The 25,881-nt window shown below is 50.7% G+C and overlaps 1 protein-coding gene across 4 annotated transcripts in view; it reads right to left on the bottom strand.

Annotated features, from left to right (window-relative positions):
* LOC125450329 (solute carrier family 41 member 3) overlaps positions 1–25,881 on the bottom strand; it is a 52,499-nt gene that overhangs the window by 3,221 nt on the left and 23,397 nt on the right. For all 4 annotated transcript variants that reach the window (XM_059649714.1, XM_059649713.1, XM_059649715.1 and 1 more), the window contains 8 exons: positions 23,836–23,943; positions 18,216–18,287; positions 17,752–17,896; positions 10,980–11,126; positions 9,056–9,200; positions 7,942–8,021; positions 4,391–4,525; positions 233–381 (listed from right to left, as the gene is read on the bottom strand). In XM_059649714.1, coding sequence (XP_059505697.1) covers positions 233–381; positions 4,391–4,525; positions 7,942–8,021; positions 9,056–9,200; positions 10,980–11,126; positions 17,752–17,896; positions 18,216–18,287; positions 23,836–23,943 — 981 coding nt within the window. The remainder of the gene's footprint in view (positions 1–232; positions 382–4,390; positions 4,526–7,941; positions 8,022–9,055; positions 9,201–10,979; positions 11,127–17,751; positions 17,897–18,215; positions 18,288–23,835; positions 23,944–25,881) is intronic.

The raw sequence follows: 25,881 nt of genomic DNA, 5'->3' as shown, positions 1-25,881 counted from the left end.
GTTCCCTTGGCGCTGACCCTGCGACAGCGCGGCGCTCCCTCGGCGCTGACCCTCCGACGGCGCGGCATTCCCTCGGCGCTGACCCTCCAATGGCGCGGCGTTCCCTTGGCACTACACAGGGCTCTCTCTTTCTATTTTATTAGGCAGTGGGCCTCAAACCTATGGACCTTTTGCCTGTGGGGTGTGAACGAGCCACCCACCTGGGAGCGCAGTGCGGTGTCTGGTTCCTCACCTGCAGCACAGCAGCAATGAGGTAGAACGCAGTGAAGGTGAAGGTTACAGCCACGTGTCCTCCCTGCACAAAGTGGACGGTGTAGAGAAAGAGCAGCTGCCCAGGAACCACCAGGAAGAGCAGCACGAGAGCGGATGTGGAGTTGATCCCTAAGGAAAGATGGAAACATGTTCCCCTGAGTTACAGCCCAACACTATGATCCTGTGCACTGAGGTAGTGAACTGGGACTGGCCCAGCAGCAAGTACTATGAGAACTTCTGTACCACCATGACACAATGAAACCTTCTCTGAGTATTCACAGAAGGCCCACAGGGCAGGCAGAAGCCATTCAGCCCACTGAGTCTGCACCAACCCTGCATGAGCATCCCATGCTATCCTCATTATCCTATATTTGCCACGACTAATCCACCTAACCCGCACATCCCTGGATACTGTGGATAATTTACCATGGCCAATCTACTTAACCTGCACATCCTCGGAATGCTGAAGGAAACCGGAGCACCCGGAGGAAACCCATGCAAACACGGGAAGAATGTGCAAACTCGACACAGATTGCTCCCCGAGGCTGGAATCGAACCCGGGTCCCTGGCACTGTGAGGCTGCAGTGCTAACCGTGGTGCTACTACGCGCAGCGATAGTGCCACACAAAACGATGGAGGTTGTTCTCAATGTGAAGGTGGAACTTCGTCTCCACAAGGACTGTGCGATGGTCACTCTCACCGATACTGTCATGGACAGATACATCTGCAGCTGGTAAATTGGTGAGGATGAGGTCAAGTATGTTCTTCCCTCTTGTTGGTTCCCTCACCACCAGCCGCAGACCCAGTCTGACAGCTCTGTCCTTTAGGACCCGACCAGCTCGATCAGTAGTACTGCTGTGGAGCCACTGTTCGTGTTGGGCATTGAAATCCCCCACCCAGAGCACATTTTGTGCCCTTAGCATCCTCAGTGCTTCCTCTGAGTGTTGTTCAACATGGAGGAGAGACTGATCCATCGGCTGAGGGAGGACAGTATGTGGTAGTCAGCAGGAGCTTTCCTTGCCCATGTTTAACCTGAAGCCAGGAGACATCATGGGGTCCAGAGTCAATGTTGAGGACTCCCACAGCAACCTCCTCCCGATAGTATCCCACTGTACACCCCCTCCCCCCCACTGGGTCTGTCCTGCTGGTGGGACAGGACATACCTGGGATGGTGATGGGGATGCCTGGGATGGTGTCTGTAAGATATGATTCTGTGAGTGTGACTGTGTCAGGCTGCTGCTTGGCCAGTCTGTGAGACCACTCTCCCAATGTTGGTACTAACCCCCAGGTGTTAATGAGGTGATTTGCAGGGTCCACAGGCTGTTCCTGCCATTGTCTTTTCCGGTGCCTGGGTCGATGCCGGGTGATCCATCCAGATCCATTTTTTTGAGACTTTGTAGCGATTGGTACAACTGAGTGGCTTTCTCGGCCATTCCAGAGGGCAATCGAGAGTCAACCACATTGCTGTGGGGCTGGAGTCACGAGTAGCTCAGATGAGGTGAGGGGGCAGACGTTCTTCCCTGAAGAGTCAGATGGGTTTTTCCAACAATTGAAAATAGGTTCCCAAAATGTTTTTATTGAATTCCGTGGCGGGATTCGAATCCGGATCCCCAGAATATTCCCTGGGTCTCTGGATCAATAGTCTCATGATAATAGTGTTATGAAGTTGGGCAGAGTAATAGTGAGGTGGAAGGCTGGAAGCTAAAACGTCTGGTTGCTTTAAGAGTGAGCAGCAGCTGAAGTTGCTGGTACAGATAGCCTCAAAAATGTGAAACACGCAACTATCAATTAAAAGTTTTACAGGTGACAGGCCAAACAGCATTTCTGTTTTAGAGAGAATGGGAGCTGCAGATGCTGGAGAATGCGAGATAACGAAGTGTGGAGCTGGATGAACACAGCAGGCCCAGCAGCATCTTAGAAGCTTTTTATTTTGATGTTGTGACAACAAGTCTGAATTCAGCCAATTAATTTAAACAAAGCACCTAGACACAGAAAGCCAATTGAATTTAAATTTGGTAAACTGGGGAGAGCCATCTGCTGGAGTTAGTGCCATTCCGGTCTCAGAGAAAGCCCATATATTTCACCAAAGATACCACAGTATTACAGCTCAAAGTCCTCTTTGAAGAAATTAGAGACAAAACATCCCTGATAGCAGAATTAATCGAAGAAAGGCGGGTGGGAAGAGACTGGAGATGACAGAATATTCCAGAAGACAATCCATGCGAACTTGGAGAGATTAAGTTATAATTTATTGCTTCTTATTAATTGGGTTTACATTAGTGGGGCTTGTTTTTATTTAAACTGCATTCCAGTAGAATTTAGACCAATTAGGGAGTAGTTAGTGGGCTAAGGGAGAATTATCCATTTGTTAGTAATTTTGCTAAGTTGTTAATTGTTGGGTCAAATAAATAAATTGTTTCTTGTTCCTTGTAAAGTGGAGATGAGGGATTTTCTTTCTTTTAACCATGCTTTTAATAGATTATGAGGGGAAGGTGTTCTTTTCTGGGTGTTTCAGGGGCAATTATTAGAAGGGAACCTCTCACCTTGTCGTTGCAGATTGGGGATTGTGTTTTGGATTCACCATTAGAAGGGTTCGGCCCGTCCCTATCATAACAATACCACTGGACCATCGCCTCTCCTCAGGAGTTTTACTCACTTCACCCTTGCTTCATTTGCAGTATCACTCTCCTTTACTTCACCAAATCCTTTCTGAAATTTGCTGTAGAATCTGTTCCCAACTCTCTTTCAGGCAGCATGTTCCAGATCACAAAGACAGCCTCCTCTCCCCTCTGTTTCTAATCTCTCTACATCTGCCTCCTCCGGTTGCCAACTTAGAAATTAATTCTCTTTATTTCTGCACAAGATCCTTTCCGAGTTTGAACAAATCTCTCTTGTGTTGTGTTGAGGAGGGTTTCTGTGGAGCCTTCCTGCTCTTCCAGATTACAACAGTGTCTCGTCTTCACTTCCAGAATTCCTGAGGTTTCTTCTCCCTCCTTCCTCCGACAATCAGCTGTGAGCTGCCCCTCCCCGCGCTGTCTGTGTTCTATTCCTCTCCCTTGCAACAGCACAGAAACAGGCCATTTGGCCCAAGTGCTCTGTGCCAGTACTTAATGTCTACACAAACCTCCTCCCACGCCCCTTGATCTCAGCCGATCAAACTCCAAACCTTTCTCTCCCTCCCTCCCTCAATACTATCTCTACGCGAGACTGCAACACCAACCCCCCACCCCCATCCCCCCACCACAGCCTCCTAACTGTCTCTTCCTTTCTCCTGCAGGGATTTATCCAGCTTTCCCTTAAAAGCATTGACATGATTACCCTGGACCCCTCTGGGAGTGACATCCCTCTGTCCCAGCACTGTCCAGGTGAAGATGTTTCTCCTGAATCTCCAATCGGATGATGAAAAATAGGGTAATAGCATGAGGGAGAGGGGAGTGGAGCTGAGACCATTACAGTTTCTGAATGGAGCACAGCAGGCTTTATGGGCCGCGTGGCCTCCTACAGATCCTACATTCCACATTCTGGTCTCCTGCCAAGCTCAAATATGCCCCCTCTGTCTACTCTGCAGGAATAAAAGGCTCTGAAGAGGTCACTCCTCAGTTTCTCTTTTCCAGAGAAACAAGATGCTGTCTGTTCAGGTTTTCACACTAATTCCACTTGCACGCAGGATTCCAGAAGTGAATTCTTCCTGAACCTTCTCCAGTGTCTCAATGTCATTTGGAGTTTAAACAGAGACCAGAATGTTCAGAGAATCCAAACTGCGGTCCAGCTGAGGCTCAACACGCATTGACTGCAATCTCACTGTTTTGGACTCCCATTCCTCTGTGGGAAATCACATTCCTGGTGTTTGGTCTAGTTCCCAATATCCCCCGACCCACTGCCATATCACCCATTGGTGCTGCACCGCACCGCGACACCGCACTGCTGCGTGACACCGCACCGTGACACCGCACCACGACACCACACTGCTGCGTGACACTGCACCACACCGCAACACCGCACTGCTGTGTGACACCGCACCGCTACACCACACCACGACACCGCACCGCGACACCACACTGCTGCACCATGCCACTGCACCGCGACACCGCACCAATGAGACAGATCTGCGTTGCGAGGGGTTGTAGGGATGACCTACCAGAGCGGAAAAATGTCGTACATGGGTTGGGCCATTTCTGCCACATCCTCCGCGGTAACACTCCGGGAACGCTCCACAGGTGGAGGGAGGTGGAAATGCGACTCGCCTGAATTGCCACGAGGTTTCCCCCAACACCTGGCCTCAGACAAACACCATCAAATCAGAGGCGGTAGTGACAGAGTCATGTGAAATCAGATTCTGAGTACAGCTCCACTCTACTCTTTTACAACTTAAAATAAACGAAAAGTAAAGCTCTTTCTAAGTGTCCCCATCAAACACTCCCAGCACAGGGACCACATGGGCTCAGGTACGGAGTAAAGCTTTCTCTACTCTCTTAAACTGAAAGAGAAATTTCCTCTACACTGTCCCCATCAAACATTCCCAGGACAGGGACAGCACAGGGTTAGACACAGAGTGAAGCTCCCTCTACACTGTCCCCATCAAACATTCCCAGGACAGGGACAGCACAGGGTTGGGTACGGAGTAAGGCTCCCTCTACACTGTATCCACCACACACTCCCAGGACAGGGACACCACGGGGTTAGATACAGAGTAAAGCTCCCTCTACACTGTCCCCCATCAAACACTCCCAGGACAGGGGCAGCACAGGGTTAGATACAGAGTAAAGCTCCCTCTACACTGTCCCCCATCAAACACTGCCAGGTCAGTTGTTATGGAGTGTTTAGTATCTGCACTGTATTTTCCTATGTTCTATGTTCTATTTGTTGTCTGTGGGATGTTTGTGTGTGTAAACTGGTAACTGTAACAATGATTACACTTTCTAACTTCCTCACTGTCTCTGATCTGTTTATTTAATGACCTCACAACATCACGGAATATTTTAGAGACATTCTGATGAAATTCTGAAGTCTGCTCACTGTCAATACAATTGGGTTCACCATCTAGGCCTATGCAGAAGATGAACTGTCAATGCTCAGAGATTTACTGCCTGTTCAGAGGAAGAAAAGTGCACTTCAAATAAAACAACCCTAACCTCCGGATACAACGATCTCCACCTATCAGGACAGCAACTCATATTCCGCCTGGGAACCCTGCAGCCTAATGGTATCAATGTGGACTTCACCAGTTTCAAAATCTCCCCTTCCCCCACTGCATCCCGAAACCAGCCCAGTTCGTCCCCTCCCCCCACTGCACCACACAACCAGCCCAGCTCCTCCCCCCCACCCACTGCATCCCAAAACCAGTCCAACCTGTCTCTGCCTCCCTAACCGGTTCTTCCTCTCACCCATCCCTTCCTCCCACCCCAAGCCGCACCCCCAGCTACCTACTAACCTCATCCCACCTCCTTGACTTGTCCGTCCTCCCTGGACTGACCTATCCCCTCCCTACCTCCCCACCTACACTCTCTCCACCTATCTTCTTTACTCTCCATCTTCGGTCCGCCTCCCCTTCTCTCCCTATTTATTCCAGTTCCCTCTCCCCATCCCCCTCTCTGATGAAGGGTCTAGGCCCGAAACGTCAGCTTTTGTGCTCCTGAGATGCTGCTTGGCCTGCTGTGTTCATCCAGCCTCACATTTTATTATCTTGGAATTCTCCAGCATCTGCAGTTCCCATTACCCCTCCACCTATCTGGACTCCATTTTCTCCCCTTTGGTCCAGGAACTCCCCACCTACATCCGTGACACCACCCACGCCCTCCACCTCCTTCAGGACTTCCAATTCCCTGGCCCCCAACACCTCATTTTCACCATGGACGTCCAGTCCCTATACACCTGCATTCCGCATGCAGATGGCCTCAAGGCCCTCCGCTTCTTCCTGTCCCGCAGGCCCGACCAGTCCCCCTCCACCGACACTCTCATCCGCCTAGCCGAACTCGTCCTCACCCTCAACAACTTCTCTTTTGACTCGTCCCACTTCCTACAGACTAAGGGGGTGGCCATGGGCACCCGTATGGGCCCCAGCTATGCCTGCCTCTTTGTAGGTTACGTGGAACAGTCCCTCTTCCGCACCTACACAGGCCCCAAACCCCACCTCTTCCTCCGGTACATTGATGACTGTATCGGCGCCGCCTCTTGCTCCCCAGAGGAGCTCGAACAGTTCATCCACTTCACCAACACCTTCCACCCCAACCGTCAGTTCACCTGGGCCATCTCCAGCACATCCCTCACCTCCCTGCATCTCTCAGTCTCCATCTCAAGCTCAACTCCTACAGCTACCTAGAATACACCTCCTCCCACCCACCCTCCCACAAAAATTCCATCCCCTATTCCCAATTCCTCCGCCTCCGCCGCATCTGCTTCCACGATGAGGCATTCCACTCCCGCACATCCCAGACGTCCAGGTTCTTCAAGGACCGCAACTTTCCCCCCACAGTGGTCGAGAACGCCCTTGACCGCGTCTCCCGCATTTCCCGCAACACATCCCTCACACCCCACCCCCGCCACAACCGCCCAAAGAGGATCCCCCTCGTTCTCACACACCACCCCACCAACCTCCGGATACAACGCATCATCCTCTGACACTTCCACCATCTACAATCCGACCCCACCACCTAAGACATTTTCCCATCCCCACCCCTGTCTGCTTTCCGGAGAGACCACTCTCTCCGTGACTCCCTTGTTCGCTCCACACTGCCCTCCAACCCTACCACACCCGGCACCTTCCCCTGCAACCGCAGGAAGTGCGACCCTTGCCCCCACACTTCCTCCCTCACCCCTATCCCAAGCCCCAAGATGACATTCCACATTAAGCAGAGGTTCACCTGCACATCTGCCAATGTGGTATACTGCATCCACTGTACCCGGTGCGGCTTTCTCTACATTGGGGAAACCAAGCGGAGGCTTGGAGACCGCTTTGCAGAACACCTCAGCTCGGTTCGCAATAAACAACTGCACCTCCCAGTCGCAAACCATTTCCACTCTCCCTCCCATTCTCTTGATGACATGTCCATCATGGGCCTCCTGCAGTGCTACAATGATGCCACCCAAAGGTTGCAGGAACAGCAACTCATATTCCGCTTGGGAACCCTGCAGCCCAATGGTATCAATGTGGACTTCACCAGCTTCAAAATCTCCCCTTCCCCCACCGCATCCCAAAACCAGCTCAGTTCATCCCCTCCCCCCACTGCACCACACAACCAGCCCAGCTCTTCCCCTCCACCCACTGCATCCCAAAACCAGTCCAACCTGTCTCTGCCTCCCTAACCGGTTCTTCCTCTCACCCATCCCTTCCTCCCACCCCAAGCCGCACCTCCATTTCCTACCTACTAACCTCATCCCACCTCCTTGACCTGTCCGTCTTCCCTGGACTGACCTATCCCCTCCCTACCTCCCCACCCATACTCTCCTCTCCACCTATCTTCTTTACTCTCCACCTTCGGTCCGCCTCCCCATCTCTCCCTATTTATTCCAGTTCCCTCTCCCCATCCCCCTCTCTGATGAAGGGTCTAGGCCCGAAACGTCAGCTTTTGTGCTCCTGAGATGCTGCTTGGCCTGCTGTGTTCATCCAGCCTCACATTTTATTAGCAGGAGGCCTGGATCCTGGTTATCATTCGGCAAGTGCAGCTGATTAATGTGAATGAAGTTACTCACCGTTAATAACAGGGGTGAAAACAGCCACACCTTCAAAGTTGGGGTTTGTGACAGTCTTGTCCAGGATCAAGCCACCAACACTGAGAGAACACAAACAGCAGGGGAATTCAATAAGAAACCGTCAACACAGTTCCCAGAGACTAATGACAAAACAGACCAGGCAGCCATCTGGGAGCATATGGGGGGGGAGGGAGGGGGGCGACAGTGGGTCCTGTGTTTCTTTACTCATTCATGGGATGAGGGTATCACTGGCCAGGCAGCATTTATTGCCCCAGAGGGCACATAAGAGTCAACTACATTGCTGTGGGTCTGGAGTCACATGTAGACCAGACCAGGATGGCGGTTTCCTTCCCTAGAGGGCATTAGATGGGATTTTCCTGAACAATTGACAATGGTCATTTTTCAGACTTGTACTGAATTCACATTCCTACGTTTGCCATGGTGGGATTTGAACCCAGGTCCCAAGGATATTACCATGGCATCTGGAGTTAAAGTCAAGTGACAATCCCAAGGGGCCATCAATCTCGGCTCTCCCTACCAAGAGTTTGTTCCTGTCGATGCCCCTGGTGTTCACTGTGGCTGGCCCTTCATGGAGTTTCCTGACTATCTCTCACCCCAACACCATACACCCTCACTCCCACACTGTTCCCTCCACTCACCAACCCCACCCCACACCCACATCTTCCCCCTCACCCCCGCACCGTTCCTCCCCACATCCTCCCCATCACACCAGCACCGTTCCTCCCCCATGTCCTCCCCCTCACCCCAGCACCGTTTATCCCCAAGTCATCCCCCGCACCGTTCCTCCCCATGTCCTCCCCCTCACCCCCGCACTGTTCCTCCCTACGTCCTCCCCCGCACCGTTCCTCCCCATGTCCTCCCCCTCACCCCGCACTGTTCCTCCCTACGTCCTCCCCCGCACCGTTCCTCCCCATGTCCTCCCCCTCACCCCGCACTGTTCCTCCCTACGTCCTCCCCCGCACCGTTCCTCCCCATGTCCTCCCCCTCACCCCCACACCGTTCCTCCCCACGTCCTCCCCATCCCTGACAGTCCCCCTCACACTCTACCCCCACCACCCCTCAGCACAACGGAAGGACACAGTCAGACACTTGCCTGCTAATCGTCATGGCGACCAGGACAGGCTGCCAGCCGGTTTTGAGCACCTCCTTTATCTGGGGGCTCCTCTTGGCGATGAGCGTCCAGAAGGGGGTCAGGCCCAGGAAGACTCCACACAGCGAGGGAGCCAGGTACACCATATCTGGGAACGAGGTTCAGCAGCAAATCACGGCAGCTAACTCCAACAAACACACTCACCGCAGCCCACCCCGACCGCCCACACCCCCAACATCCGCACCCATTCCCCTCCCCCCACACCCAACATCCGCACCCATTCCCCTCCCCCCACACCCAACATCCGCACCCATTCCCTTCCCCCCACACCCAACATCCACACCCATTCCCCTCCCACCAACCCCAACATCCGCACCCATTCCTCCTACACCCCTCCCACCAACCGCACACAATCCCCGTCCCCCACCAACCGCACCCATGCCCCGTCCCACACCAACCGCACCCATTCCCCGTCCCTCACCAACTGCACCCAATCCCCGTCCCCCACCAACCGCACTCATTCCCTGTCCCCCACCAACCGCACCCATTCCCCGTCCCTCACCAACCGCACCCAATCCCCGTCCCCCACCAACCGCACTCATTCCCTGTCCCCCACCAACCGCACCCATTCCCCGTCCCCCACCAACCGCACACAATCCCCGTCCCCCACCAACCGCACTCATTCCCTGTCCCCCACCAACCGCACCCATTCCCCGTCCCCCACCAACCGCACTCATTCCCTGTCCCCCACCAACCGCACCCATTCCCCGTCCCTCACCAACCGCACCCAATCCCCGTCCCCCACCAACCGCACTCATTCCCTGTCCCCCACCAACCGCACCCATTCCCCGTCCCCCACCAACCGCACTCATTCCCTGTCCCCCACCAACCGCACCCATTCCCCGTCCCTCACCAACCGCACTCATTCCCTGTCCCCCACCAACCGCACCCATTCCCCGTCCCTCACCAACCGCACCCAATCCCCGTCCCCCACCAACCGCACTCATTCCCTGTCCCCCACCAACCGCACCCATTCCCCGTCCCCCACCAACCGCACTCATTCCCTGTCCCCCACCAACCGCACCCATTCCCCGTCCCTCACCAACCGCACCCAATCCCCGTCCCCCACCAACCGCACTCATTCCCTGTCCCCCACCAACCGCACCCATTCCCCGTCCCCCACCAACCGCACACAATCCCCGTCCCCCACCAACCGCACCCATTCCCCGTCCCCCACCAACCGCACCCATTCCCCGTCCCCCACCAACCGCACCCATTCCCCGTCCCCCACCAACTGCACCCATTCCCCGTCCCCCACCAACCGCACCCATTCCCCGTCCCCCACCAACCGCACCCATTCCCCGTCCCCCACCAACCGCACACAATCCCCGTCCCCCACCAACCGCACCCATGCCCCGTCCCCCACCAACCGCACACAATCCCCGTCCCCCACCAACCGCACCCATTCCCCGTCCCCCACCAACCGCACCCATTCCCCGTCCCCCACCAACCGCACACAATCCCCGTCCCCCACCAACCGCACCCATGCCCCGTCCCCCACCAACCGCACACAATCCCCGTCCCCCACCAACCGCACCCATTCCCCGTCCCCCACCAACCGCACCCATTCCCCGTCCCCCACCAACCGCACCCATTCCCCGTCCCCCACCAACCGCACACAATCCCCGTCCCCCACCAACCGCACCCATTCCCCGTCCCCCACCACCCCAGGAGGGGTTCCTGAGAGATCATGGGGAGAGTACGGTTCCCCTGAGTGGGCCATGGGGAGAGCAGGGGCACCCTGAGAGAGGGGTTGGTGGTGGTGGGGGGAGTTGGTTGAGTGGGGTAGGGATGGTGGTGGTAGGGAGGAGGGGGTTGGTGGCGGGCTGTCACTGTGATATCAGTCCCAGAGCGAAGGCGGTCTTACCTATGTGCTCGAAGAACACGCTGCTAATCACGGCCAGCAGTGAGAGCGTGATCAGGTCTCCCAGGCTCGCTGCAATCGGAGTGGCTACATTATCCGGGTTGATCCCAACCTTCCTCGATCCCAGTATCACCACAATCATCACCAGACCTGCACAGAGGGAGGGAAGGAAAGCACTTCATTTCTGTAGCGACTACCACATCCTCACCCCAAAACACTCCAAAGCCAACGCATATACAATGTAATAAAATGTGAGGCTGGATGAACACAGCAGGCCAAGCAGCATCTCAGGAGCACAAAAGCTGACGTTTCGGGCCTAGACCCTTCATCAGAGAGGGGGATGGGGGGAGGGAACTGGAATAAATAGGGAGAGAGGGGGAGGCGGACCGAAGATGGAGAGAAAAGAAGATAGGCGGAGAGAGTATAGGTGGGGAGGTAGGGAGGGGATAGGTCAGTCCAGGGAAGACGGACAGGTCAAGGAGGTGGGATGAGGTTAGTAGGTAGCTGGGGGTGCGGCTTGGGGTGGGAGGAAGGGATGGGTGAGAGGAAGAACCGGTTAGGGAGGCAGAGACAGGTTGGACTGGTTTTGGGATGCAGTGGGTGGAGGGGAAGAGCTGGGCTGGTTGTGTGGTGCAGTGGGGGGAGGGGATGAACTGGGCTGGTTTAGGGATGCAGTTGGGGAAGGGGAGATTTTGAAACTGGTGAAGTCCACATTGATACCATTAGGCTGCAGGGTTCCCAGGCGGAATATGATTTGCTGTTCCTGCAACCTTCGGGTGGCATCATTGTGGCACTGCAGGAGGCCCATGATGGACATTCGCAATAAACAACTGCACCTCCCAGTCGCAAACCATTTCCACTCCCCCTCCCATTGTTTAGATGACATGTCCATCATGGGACATGATCAGAGAGAGAGAGAGAGAGAGAAAGTGAGAGCAAGAGTGAGAGAGAGAAAACAGACAGAAAGGCAGTGAGAGAGTGAAAAAGTCAAAGAGACAGACAGAATCCGAGATTTAGTGAGAGGCATATAGAGCATGAGAAAGATAAACCCCAGGGAGAGTGAGACAGACAAACAGAGAAGGAGAGAGAGAGAGGACAGAAAATGTGAGTAAATGCAATAAATGGAATCTCAGGATATCCCAAAGAATCTCACGCTGGTGCAGCTGAGAGCAAACAGATGGATTTATTCTGGAGTTTAAAAGCTGATATCAGGCCAGGCTGGTTCATAGGAATAGTTGGAGGCCATTCAGCCCATCCAGCCTGCCTAGACATTGAATGTGATTGTGGCTGACTGAAAACTTCACAATGTCTTTCACCCACTTCATCCCTGTACCCCACTGATAATCAGAAATCTATCAATCAATCGCTACCTTAAACTGACTCGAACACCGGGACTCCACAACCCCATGGGTTCACAATCCCCTGTATGAAACACATGTTCCACATCTCGGGTCTCCACGGCCTCACCCTTATTCCAGGCTGACAACGCCCCTGATTCTAGGCTCCTCCACCAGGGAGAACATCTGACCTGCATCTCTCTTCTCTCCTCCTTTAAGGATTTTCTAAGTTTCACATTCGCAAGAGATTACAGGTCCAGAGATAATGGGAACTGCAGATGCTGGAGAATCTGAGATAACAGGGTGTGGAGCTGGATGAACGCAGCAGGCCAAGCAGCATCAGACGAGCAGGAAAGCTGACGTTTCGGGTCTGGACCCCTTTGAAGAAATTTCTGAAGAAGGGTCCAGACCCGAAACGTCAGCTTTCCTGCTCAGGCTGCTGTGTTCATCCAGCTGTACACCGTGTTATCTCAGATTACAGGTTCATACTTGCTCACACAGCAGTCCTGCCGCCGTGAGAATAGGTCTGGTGAACTTTTGGTGCCTCTCTGACAACGACAGACAAGGAGATCACTACACAGTACTCCAGGTGTGGTCTAACCAAGCTCCTATACAAAAGAAGCAAGAATTCACTGCCCCTGTGCTCAAATCCTCTCACAGTCAATTCTAATAATTTGCTGCACATGAAGGTTAACCTTAAGTGATTTATCGATAAGAGCACTCAAGTCTATTTGCACATCTACACTTTACAACCTCTGACCTTTTAAGAAATATTCTGCACACCTATTTCTCCAATCAAACTGGATAACCTCACATTTCTCCACATTATATTCTATATATTGCATTATTTCCCATTCACTAAGCCCGTCCAAATCCTGTGGAGCCAGCTTACATTTTCATCACAACATTCGCAATTAAACTTACTATGCAAATTTAGAAAGATTGTATTTGATCCCCTTCAAATCTTTGATATATATTGTCAACAGCTGGGCCCAAATTCTGATCCATGCAGTACCACACTAGTCACAGTTCACCAATGAGATTACACATTTATTCCTAATGTTTTCTGTTTGCCAATCATAAACCTATGCTGGTATGTTATCTCCCACCTCATATGCATTACGCAGCCTCCTGTGGGAACTTCATTAAAAGTCTTTTGTAAATTTAAGTACAGTACATCTATCTGCTCTCCATTATCAATTTTGTTAGCAACACCTTCAAAAACCTCCATCAAATTTAATCTCAATTTCCCATTCACAAATTCATAACGACAATGCCCAGGTCATTTCCAGCGAGGTGCTTATAATAGATTCTCAAAATTTCTCTTCTATTGATGGATGGCTTACCAGGTCTGTAGGTCCCTATTTTCACTGTTACTTTTTTCCTTAAATAGGGCAGTGACACTTGCCATCTCCCATTCCATAGCGATCATTCCATAATCTATAGAATTTTGGAAGACAATTACCAAAGTTGATACATCACCCAATGTATCAACTAGCTTTAAAGCCACCTCCTTCACTACTCTGGGGGGTAGACCATCAGATTTTGAGTATTTATTGAATTTCAGCCCCAGTAATTTCTCCAGTACAATCATCTTACTAATATGTACTTCCTTCAACTCCATATTCTCCCTCAGTCCAGGAAAAGGCTGTTTCTTGCAGTGAAGCCTTCCACAGTCAACAGCCTGCTGTAGCTCAGGAACTGGAACTGGCTCTAGATCCCACTGGGTTAACCACAGGAAGGAGTCTCACTGAGAAGGATAAAAAGGGAGAGATAGTGGGAACTGCAGATGCTGGAGCATCTGAGATAACAAGGTGTGGGGCTGGATGAACACAGCAGGCCAAGCAGCATCTCAGGAGCAGGAAAGCTGATGTTTCGGGCCTACACCCTTCTTCATAAAAATGGGTCCAGGCCCGAAACATCAGGCTTCCTGCTCCTGAGATGCTGCTTGGCCTGCTGTGTCCATCCAGCTCTACACCAGGATTAAAAGGGAGTTTGGAGATGAGCAGTGGCTCATTAGTTGATGATCAGTTGAGATTTCTGTGGCTCTATGCTGCCACACTGAGGCATTTCAGTGGAACTACAGCTGCAGTGAAAACGTGAAAGTGAGATGTCAAGATAATAAGTGATAATGGGAACTGCAGAAGCTGGAGAATCCGAGATAACAAAGTGTGGAGCTGGATGAACACAGCAGGCCCAGCAGCATCTCAGGAGCACAAAAGCTGACGTTTCGGGCCCAGACCCTTCATCAGAGAGGGGGATGGGATGAGGGTTCTGGAATAAATAGGGAGAGAGGGGGAGGCGGACCGAAGATGGAGAGAAAAGAAGATAGGTGGAGAGGAGAGTATAGGTGGGGAGGTAGGGAGGGGATAGGTCAGTCCAGGGAAGACGGACAGGTCAAGGAGGTGGGATGAGGTTAGTAGGTAGATGGGGGTGCGGCTTGGGGTGGGAGGAAGGGATGGGTGAGAGAAAGAACAGGTTAGGGAGGCAGAGACAGGTTGGACTGGTTTTGGGATGCAGTGGGTGGAGGGGAAGAGCTGGGCTGGTTGTGTGGTGCAGTGGGGGAGGGGACGAACTGGGCTGGTTTAGGGATGCAGTAGGGGAAGGGGAGATTTGAAGCTGGTGAAGTCCACATTGATACCATTAGGCTGCAGGGTTCCCAGGCGGAATATGAGTTGCTGTTCTTGCAACCTTCGGGTGGCATCATTGTGGCACTGCAGGAGGCCCATGATGGACATGTCATCTAAAGAATGGGAGGGGGAGTGGAAATGGTTTGCGACTGGGAGGCGCAGTTGTTTGTTGCGAACTGAGCGGAGGTGTTCTGCAAAGTGGTCCCCAAGCCTCCGCTTGGTTTCCCCAATGTAGAGGAAGCCACACCGGGTACAGTGGATGCAGTATACCACATTGGCAGATGTGCAGGTGAACCTCTGCTTAATGTGGAATGTCATCTTGGGGCCTGGGATAGGGGTGAGGGAGGAGGTGTGGGGACAAGTGTAGCATTTCCTGCGGTTGCAGGGGAAGGTGCCGGGTGTGGTGGGGTTGGAGGGGAGTGTGGAGCGAACAAGGGAGTCACGGACAGAGTGATCTCTCCAGAAAGCAGACAGGGGTGGGGATGGAGAAATGTCTTGGGTGGTGGGGTCGGATTGTAGATGGCGGAAGTGTAGGAGGATGATGCGTTGTATCCGGAGGTTGGTGGGGTGGTGTGTGAGAACGAGGGGGATCCTCTTTGGGCGGTTGTGGCGGGGGCAGGGTGTGAGGGATGTGTTGCGGAAAATACGGGAGACGCGGTCAAGGGCGTTCTCGACCACTGTGGGGGGAAAGTTACGGTCCTTGAAGAACTTGGACACCTGGGATGTGCGGGAGTGGAATGCCTCATCCTGGGAGCAGATGCGGTGGAGGCGGAGGAATTGGGAATAGGGGATGGAATTTTTGCAGGAGGGTGGGTGGGTGGAGGTGTATTCTAGGTAGCTGTGGGAGTCGGTGGGCTTGAAATGGACATCATTGAAATGGAGAAGTCACATCAGCTTTCCTGCTCCTCTAATGCTGCTTGGCCTGCTGTGTTCCTCCAGCACTACACCTTGTTATGTCACATCCTTGGAACAGGAATAGCGGGCCAAACAGCCTCCCTAAGTGCTGTGTTATTCCCAGAGTGGCTTTGCAAACAGACGGGTAGGGGACTGAAGGCAGTAGTGAAACAGAGGGGCCTCAAAGTGGATCTTTACAGATCCCTGAGTTGGTAGGATGGTTACATAAGGTGTTCAGGAATCCTTACAGTGTGAAGGCAGGACAATTGAGTCCACAGCAACCCTCTGAGGAGCATCCTACCCTGCTACCCTAAATCCCCGCATTTACCATGGTTAATCCACCCAGCCTGCACATCCCTGTACAATAGGGGAAATTTAGCCTGGCCATTCCACCCTAACCTGCACATCTGTGGAATGTGGGAGGAAACCGGAGCACCCGGAGGAAACCCACGCAGACACGGGGAGAATGTGCAAACTCCGCACAGACAGTCACCCGAGGGTAGAATTGAACCTGAGTCCCTGGTGCTGTGAGGCTGCAGTGCTAAACATTGAGACACTGTGGCACCCCCCAACCCCCTTTTCTTTACTAGATGAGTCAGAGAGTGTAAGGTTTTAGGGGGACCCAGGCCCAGATCCCAACACAGCAGTTGGTGGAATTTAAATTCAATTCATAAATCCGGAAATGAAAACAAGTTTTACTTAACGGGGACCCAGAAACGATCCTCGATAATCATAAAAAACTGCGTGTGATGGTGCAGAGGGAAGGAAATCTGCCGTGCTCACCTGGTCTGGCATACACGTGACTCCAGACCCACAGCAGTGTGGCTGGTTGATTCCTGAGTAGGTTTGCCAGCCCACACTGAGCTGTATCAGAGCACCAGCAAGTTTTAAAACAAAGTCAACGCCCCGACATCCAAGGACAGCAACAGGGCCACAGGGCAGCTCACCACCACCTTACATTCACAGTCATACAGCATGGAGGCAGACCCTTCGGTCCACCTAGTCCGTGCTGACCACTATCCCAAACTAAACCAGTCCTACCTGCCTGCTCCTGGGCCCATATCCCTCCAAACCTTTGCTGTTCATGTGCTTATCCAAATATCTTTTAAACAGCATGATTATGCCTCCACCGACCACGCCCTCTGCAAGTTCATTCCACACACGAACCACTCTCCGTGTAAAAAAAAAGTTGCCTCCTCTGTCCTTTTTAAAACTTTCTCTGCTCACCTTAAAAATGCGTCCACTAGTCTCGAAATCCCCCCACCCTGGGGAAAAGACTTTGGCTATTCACCCTATCCACGCCCCTCATGATTTCGTAAACCTTTATACGGTCACCCCCTCAGCCTCTGACGCTCCAGGGAGAAAGGTCCCTCTGCAGGGCAGCTAGGGGGGGGACAGGTAACAAATACTGGCCCAGAGAGCAATGCCCACATTCTGAGCATGAACGTTTGATTGGTTGATTTAATAGGAGTTTGTGTCCTGCTGTTGAGCTCTGAACTGTAACTGCACAGCGAGGTAGGGCCTGGGAGCCGCACTGAACCCAACAGCGCAGCAGCTCAAGGTCAAACAGTATCAGTGGGGGAAGGACAGGATGCTGCAGGTGAATGGTACCCCCCCAGGGCTGGGGGGTCTGAGGAGGTGCCCACATCGGGAGTGAGGCACAGAGGACTGGCGGGTCTGAGGAGGTGCCCACGTCAGGAGTGAGACACAGAGGACTGGCGGGTCTGAGGAGGTGCCCACGTCAGGAGTGAGACACAAAGGACTGGCAGGTCTGAGGAGGTGCCCACGTCGGGAGTAAGACACAGAGGACTGGCGGGTCTGAGGAGGTGCCCACGTCAGGAGTGTGACACAGGGGACTGGTGGGTCTGAGGAGGTGCCCATGTCAGGAATGAGACACAGAGGACTGGCATGTACCTAAGGCGAGTGCTGCGATGAAAGCTGTGATGGTGCTACTTGCACACAGTATGGCTATTCGATTGAGATCGATGTTACCCCTGGAGAATGATCCCAGAACAACAGCAGCAACAGCAGCGAGGAAACCAACTACCGTGGCCTGTACCTGTATCAGAGGCAGAAACAGAGACAGTGAGAGAGACACACAGCTACAGACAGACATTCAGGCAGAGTCACAGACAGAAACACTGAGACACAAAGACAAGACACCGACGCAGAGAGAGACAGAGGTGCTGAGACAGAGAGATATAGAGACTTTGAGACAGCGCCCTTGTGATACAAAAAGACAGAACAGAGCACTACAGGGAAACAGAGACATAGATACACTAACACAAACACTGCCAGACCGAGACATGTAAGCACAATGACACAGAGACACAGAAATAGAGGGTGGGAGATAGACAGAGGGGTTTTTTGTGCTTTACCTGAATCAAGGCTAAGTTACTTGTGATTAATGTCCACTTCTCCCTGGGATGATCAAGTTTTCCAGTATTAGCCTGGGCAGAAACAGAATTCTTTTACACAGAGAATGTCATCATGTACAGTAAGGGTATCGTGGCTGAGAGATTTTGGAAGGAGATGGTGTAAATTCCTGAAAGTAAAACAGCACTCTCTGTATGACAGAGTCTGGATATATCACTACATGTTAGGCTATGTGACATTTACCACACAGGCTGGGTTCCTATTGAGACAGATATCAAGAAGGTTATTAACACCACTATCTACATACACAGAAATGATATCTCAGATTTAGATATATCTGGGTTCTATGGTCACTGATGTCCATTTTACATTCTGCATGTAATCTGACTGAGCAATAGAGAGCAAGTCAAAACCTCATCTACTACTGTCATATGATGTGATGACCTTGAGCTGTCTGAAACAGAGCAGCTCCAGTGGTACAAGTGGTCAGTGCATGGTACATATATGACAGTGTAGAGGCGTGTGCAATGTTGTGGTTGAGAGTTCAAGCCTTATTTGGTTCAGCAGAGGGCAGTGATGATGCTGATTGGTGGTTGGGGTGAGGATTTGCATCGATACAGTCACCACTAGCAAACAGGGATTTGCGGAGTGAGTGTTGTCAACAAACAAGATTGTCAGGATTGGGAAGTGAATATCCAAGGATATACATCCTATTGAAAGATAGCCAGTTCAACTGAGGTTGCCTTAGTGAGAAATGAAATTAAAGTCAACAGGAAGAAATAAAGTAGGGTCAGTTGGTGTAGAATTGAGGAACTGTAAAGGTTAAAAGATAGTTGGAGTTGCATACAGGCCTCCAAACAGCAGTCAGGAGTTGGGGGCACAAGACACTAGAAGATAGAAAAGGTGTAAGAAAGGCAAAGATAGCGATCATGGGGATTTCACTATGCAGGTGGACTGGGCAAAGCAGACTGGTAGAGTGGATTGCAAGAGAAAGGAATTTGGGGAATGTCTACATGACGACTTCTTGGAGCAGCCTGTGGCGTAGCCCACAAGGGAACAGGCAATACTGATCTGATGATGTATAGTCAGGCAGACTTGATAAGGGAGCTTAAGGTAAAGGAACCCTTAGAAGGTAGTGATCACAAGATGAAGAATTTACATTGCAATAGAGGGAGAAGGTAGAATCAGGTAATGTTATTACAGCTGAATAAAGGCAACTAGAGGCATGAGCTGGACAGTTGATTGGGAGAGGAGCCCAGCAGTAACAATTGGAACAACAGCAGGAGTTTCTGGGAGTAATTCAGGGGATGCAGTGAAAATTCATCTTTAGGAAAAAGCAGCATGGTACAGGGAGGATGAGGCAACCACAGCTGATTAAGGAAGTCAGGGATAGCACAAAAGCAAGAAGCAGAGGGAAGCTTACAAAGACCAGAGGGGGGAACAAAAAAATTAAATAGAGGGTAAGCTAGCCAGTAACATAAAAGACTGTAAGAGCTCTAAAGTCAAAAAAAAATTGGGAAAAGTAGAGATCGGACCACTGGAAAATGACAGTGGAGAGATAATAGTGGGGAACAAGGAAATGGCTGAGGAACTGAATATTACTTCGCGTCAGTCTTCACGGTGGAAGGCACGAGTAATATTTGAAAAATTGAAGACAGTCAGGGGCAGAGCTGAGTATGGTGGCATCACCAAGGAAAAGCTACAAGTAAAACTGATCGGCCTGAAGGTGGACAAACCACCTGGAGCAGATGGACTACACCCCAGAGTTCTGAAGGAGATAGCTGAAGAGATAGTGGAAGCGCTAGTGGAGATCTTTCAGGAATCACTGGAGTCAAGGAGTGTCCCAGGGGACTGGAAAATCGCTAACGTGACACCCCTGTTTAAAATGGGAGTAAGGCAAAAGATGGAAAATTGTACATTGATTAACTTAACCTTGGTCGTGGGTATGATTCTGAGTCCACTGTGAAGGATGAGATTTCTGAATATTTGGAATTGTAGAGTTAAATTGGGCTAAGTCAGCATGGTTTCACCAAGGGGAGGTCATGCCTGACAAATCTGTTAGAGTTGTTTGAGGAAGTAATGAGCAGGTTAGACCAAGGACAGCCAATGGATGTTATCTACCTGGACTTCAAGCAGGCCTTTGACAAGGTGCCACACAGGAGGCTGCTGAGTAAGATAAGGGCCCGAGGTGTTAGAGACAAGGTGCTAGCATGGATAGAAGAATGGCTGTCTGGCAGAAAGCAGAGAGTGAGGATAAAAGGGTCTTTCTCAGGATGGCAGCCGGTGACAAGTGGTGTCCCACAAGGGTCAGTATTGGGAAAACAACTTTTCACTTTATTTGTTAATGATCTAGATGGAAGAACTGAAGGCATTGTGGCTAAGTTTGCAGACAATACAAAGATAGGTGGAGGGACAGGTAGTATTGAGGAGGTGGGGAGCCTGCGGAAGGATTTGGACGGGTTAGGAGAGTGGGCAAAGAAGCAGCAGATGAATTACAATGTGGGAAAGTGTGAGGTCATGCACTTTGGAAAGAAGAATAAAAGCGTGGACTACTTTCTAAATGGGGAGAAAATTCAGAAGTCTGAAGTGCAAAGAGACTTGGGAATTCCAGTCCCGGATTCTCTCGAGGTAAACATACAGGTTGAGTGAGTAGTCAGGAAGGCAAATGCAATGTTGGCATTTATTTTGAGAGGATTTGAATATAAAAACAGGGACGTACTTCTAAGGCCCACATCCCATGAAAGAATGAAAGAAAATGAAACAGAATTATGACTGGCATATTGGTCTCCAGGCAGAAGATACAGTAGTCATCCATCTGGGGGAGTACAGCGAAGGGTTTTCAGGGGCTTTCTTGTGATGGAGACTGAGTCCAATGTGTTTACATTCACTGGAGTTTAAAATATTGAGACGTGTCCCTCTCGAAATTTGGAGATTGTGTGTGGGCAGATACTAAGAGGTAGTTTCCTGCGATCCAGTAACTCCCTCTTCCCCCGGAGCCCAAGTGGGGAGTGCAGAAACAGAGGGGCACAGTCTCAGGGAGAAAGTTGGATTTGACAGCACAAGGAGAGCTACCAAAATGAACAGCTTTTATCGCCGGTCCTGAATTGCCCCTCGAGAAGGTGGGGGCGAGGTGCCTTCTTGACCTGCTCCAGTCCATGTGTTGTGGGTTGACCCATAATGCCACCTAAGGGAGGGAATTCCAGGATTTTGATTCAGCGACACGGAAGAAATTGGCTGGCCAACAGAAGACAGCGAGTGGTAGTAGAAGGAAAATATTCTGCCTGGAAGTCAGTGGTGAGTGGAGTTCCACAGGGCTCTGTCCTTGGGCCTCTACTGTTTGTAATTTTTATTAATGACTTGGACGAGGGAATTGAAGGATGGGTCAGCAAGTTTGCAGACGACACAAAGGTCGGAGGTGTCGTTGACAGTGTAGAGGGCTGTTGTAGGCTGCAGCGGGACATTGACAGGATGCAGAGATGGGCTGAGAGGTGGCAGATGGAGTTCAACCTGGATAAATGCGAGGTGATGCATTTTGGAAGGTCGAATTTGAAAGCTGAGTACAGGATTAAGGATAGGATTCTTGGCAGCGTGGAGGAACAGAGGGATCTTGGTGTGCAGATACATAGATCCCTTAAAATGACCACCCAAGTGGACAGGGTTGTTAAGAAAGCATATGGTGTTTTGGCTTTCATTAAAAGGGGGATTGAGTTTAAGAGTCGTGAGATCTTGTTGCAGCTCTATAAAACTTTGGTTAGACCGCACTTGGAATACTGCGTCCAGTTCTGGGCGCCCTATTATAGGAAAGATGTGGATGCTTTGGAGAGGGTTCAGAGGAGGTTTACCAGGATGCTGCCTGGACTGGAGGGCTTATCTTATGAAGAGAGGTTGACTGAGCTCGGTCTCTTTTCATTGGAGAAAAGGAGGAGGAGAGGGGACCTAATTGAGGTATACAAGATAATGAGAGGCATAGATAGAGTTGATAGCCAGAGACTATTTCCCAGGGCAGAAATGGCTAGCATGAGGGGTCACAGTTTTAAGCTGGTTGGTGGAAAGTATAGAGGGGATGTCAGAGGCAGGTTCTTTACGCAGAGAGTTGTGAGAGCATGGAATGCGTTGCCAGCAGCAGTTGTGGAAGCAAGGTCATTGGGGTCATTTAAGAGACTGCTGGACATGTATATGGTCACAGAAATTTGAGGGTGCATACATGAGGATCAATGGTCGGCACAACATTGTGGGCTGAAGGGCCTGTTCTGTGCTGTACTGTTCTATGTTCTATGTAAACAGCAATATATTTCCAAGTCAGGATGGACTTGGGCATAGAACACAGAACAGGAACGGTCTACCTTGTCTATGCCATTCTAACCTAACCCTATCTGCCTGCCTCTATTCCATTCTCGGAGGGGAAACTGCAGGTGATAGCATTCCATGTATCCACTGGCCCTATCCTCCTGGATGGTAGGGAAAGCCTGACAGAGCAGGCACTGAGACACTGGTTTCCCTGACTGGTTGATCTGGAACATAGGGGCAGAGTCTCAAGAGAATGGGATGATTTTTAAGGGCGGGGATTAGGGGGACAGGGTGGGTGGTCACCTTTAATCACTGGGTTGTGAGTTTGTAATCATGGCCATTCCATTAGTGACTGCTGTTCAGGCTGAGACAAACGGATTTTTTGGTCACCCCAGGAACTGAGGGATGAGAGGAGTAGGTGAGGAAAATGAATGAAGACCAGTGTGTTTACACTGGAGTTGAAGACGATGTGGCATTGGTTCTACTGATTCTTATCTTTTGGACAGTCAGTTTGGGAGTATAGAGTCATCAGGAGCTCACGTGATCAAATCCAGCAGGTTTGGAGTGAACCAGAACAGGCCAACATCAAAGCACAGGTCTCTCTCCACGGTGAATACTGAAGCAAAATATTTGTTTGGTATCTCACCCATCTCCTATGCTTCCAAATGTAGATGGCTTCATTGATCTACAAGGAGCCCTGCTCTCTCCCTCACTACTCTTTTGACCTTGATGTTCTTGTAGAATCTCTTTGGATCCTCCTTAACCTTATCTACCAAGGCTATCTGATATAACACGGTGTAGAGCTGGATGAACACAGCTGGCCAAGCAGCATCAGAGGAGCAGGCAGGCTGACGTTTCAGGCCTAGGCCCTTCTCATGCCTCCTTTCTGCCCCTCCTGATTTCGCTCCTGTGTGTACTCCTATACTCCTCCAGGGATTCACTTAATCACATCCGTCTCTACCCGACATTTGCCTCCTCCTTTTTCTTGATCAGAGCCTCAATATCTCTCGTAATACAGTGTTCCCTGCTCTGCAGACCAAGTGTCCAGCCGCGTACTGAGTTCATTTGCCTTATCTGTCAGGCCTCTTGCCTTGAAATGAAGGCAGTTTAATCCACTGGAAATTCCCTTGTTTTCTGCTGGCCATCTGCTTGCCTGTCCTGTCAAATGTGACCTCCTCCCCTAACCTACTGTACCAACCTCAATCTCTTTTCCCACTGTTGCCATTGTTCCTGTCCCACACCCCACACTTGTTCAAAACCTCCCGGGCAGCAAACCTCCCCAACACAAGAACACAGCAACAACTCAAACCCTGGAACTCAGAGGCTCGTACTCACTGCTGTTGACATCCTGGAGGCAAGGGTCATTTCCAAGTTGCCTTTCAGACCGACCAGTGCTGGAACCAAGATGAAGATTTCTGAGATAGTCTGGAATACTGCCCAGTGCTGCAGAAACCAGAGAAGGTAAACCAGTTTCAGTCATAGTGCCCGCGAAAGGCTCAAGGACAGCGAAATATCAGAGACAGGCTCTGTGGTAGCTGCAGCATTAAAAAGCATTTAGAGTCAAGACGGCTCGGAAACAGACCCTTCGGTCCGAGCAGTCCAGGCCCACCTCCTTGCGCTTGGCCCATATCCCTCCAAACTTCTTCTGTTCGTGTACTTACCCAAACATCCTTTAAACACTGCGACCGCATCCACCTCTTCCTCCGACAGTTCATTCCACACATATTTGAGGCACATAAACAGGCCATCAGTAGGCTGCTCTATCCCTCAATCCTGTTCCGCCATCAATATGATCTTGGCTGATCTGGCTAGCTGCAAATCCATGTTCTCACCCAACTCCACCTCGTTCAGTCAGCATCTACCCTCCCACCACCTTAAAAATGTTCAGTGTCCCCATGTCGTTTCAGGAAGAACATTCCAAAGACTTGTGATCCTCTTAAGAAAAAAACTATCTTATCTCTGTGACCCCTAGTTCTAGGTTCTCCTTCAAAGAGAGTCATTCTCGTCACATCAACTCGGTCAAGGTCCGTCAAGATTTCATATCTTTCAATTAAGTTAATCTTACCCTTCATACAAATCTACTCTGTCCAATTTTTCCACATAATACACCCACACTGGGTATAGGCCAGCTAAATCTTCTCTGAACTGCTTCCAAATGACTTTAAGTAAAGAAACCAACACTGTTCACTGTAGAAAATAAAAACCAAAAGAACTGCAGATGCTGTACATCAGGAACAAAAGCAGAAGTTGCTGGAAAAGCTCAGCAGGTCTGGCAACACCTGTAAAGAGAAACCAAGAGTCGATGTTTCGGGTCGAGTGACCCTTCCTCAGAACTGATGGTCACTCAACCTGAAACATTAACTCTGATTTCTCTCCCCCGATGCTGCCAGACCTGATGAGGTTTTCCAACAATTTCTGGATGTGTTACTGTATAGTGCACTCCAGATATGGCCAACTCAGTGCCCTGTACAATGGGAGCATAGCCTCAACAATTCTGCATTCAATTCCCCTTACATGGGAAGAACAGCATTTTATTAGTTTTCCGGTTTCCTTGCTGTACCAGTGAATATACATTGGGATACCCAGATCCCTCTGCATCTCATGAGTGCTGCAAGCTCCCAGCATTTCGATGATGTGCTTTTTTCAGTTTTAGAACATAGAACATAGAACATTACAGCACAGTACAGGCCCTTCGGCCCTCGATGTTGTGCCGACCTGTCATACCGATCTCAAGCCCATCTAACCTACACTATTCCATGTACGTCCATATGCTTATCTAATGACGACTTAAATGTACCCAAAGTTGGAGAATCTACTACCGTTGCAGGCAAAGCGTTCCATTCCCTTACTACTCTCTGAGTAAAGAAACTACCTCTGACATCTGTCCTATATCTTTCACCCCTCAATTTAAAGCTGTGCCCCCTCGTGCTCGCCGTCACCATCCTAGGAAAAAGGCTCTCCCTATCCACCCTATCTAACCCTCTGATTATTTTATATGTTTCAATTAAGTCACCTCTCAACCTTCTTCTCTCTAATGAAAACAGCCTCAATTCCCTCAGCCTTTCCTCGTAAGACCTTCCCTCCATACCAGGCAACATCCTAGTAAATCTCCTCTGCACCCTTTCCAAAGCTTCCACATCCTTCTTATAATGCGGTGACCAGAACTGTACACAATACTCCAAGTGCGGCCGCACCAGAGTTTTGTACAGCTTCACCATAACCTCTTGGTTCCGGAACTCGATCCCTCTATTAATAAAAGCTAAAACACTGTATGCCTTCTTAACAGCCCTGTCAACCTGGGTGGCAACTTTCAAGGATCTGTGTACATGGACACCGAGATCTCTCTGCTCATCTACACTACTAAGAATCTTACCATTAGCC

This window comes from Stegostoma tigrinum, chromosome 11 (genome assembly GCF_030684315.1).
Source record: "Stegostoma tigrinum isolate sSteTig4 chromosome 11, sSteTig4.hap1, whole genome shotgun sequence".
NCBI lineage: Eukaryota > Metazoa > Chordata > Chondrichthyes > Orectolobiformes > Stegostomatidae > Stegostoma > Stegostoma tigrinum.
This window is presented reverse-complemented; position numbering and strand designations above follow the sequence as displayed.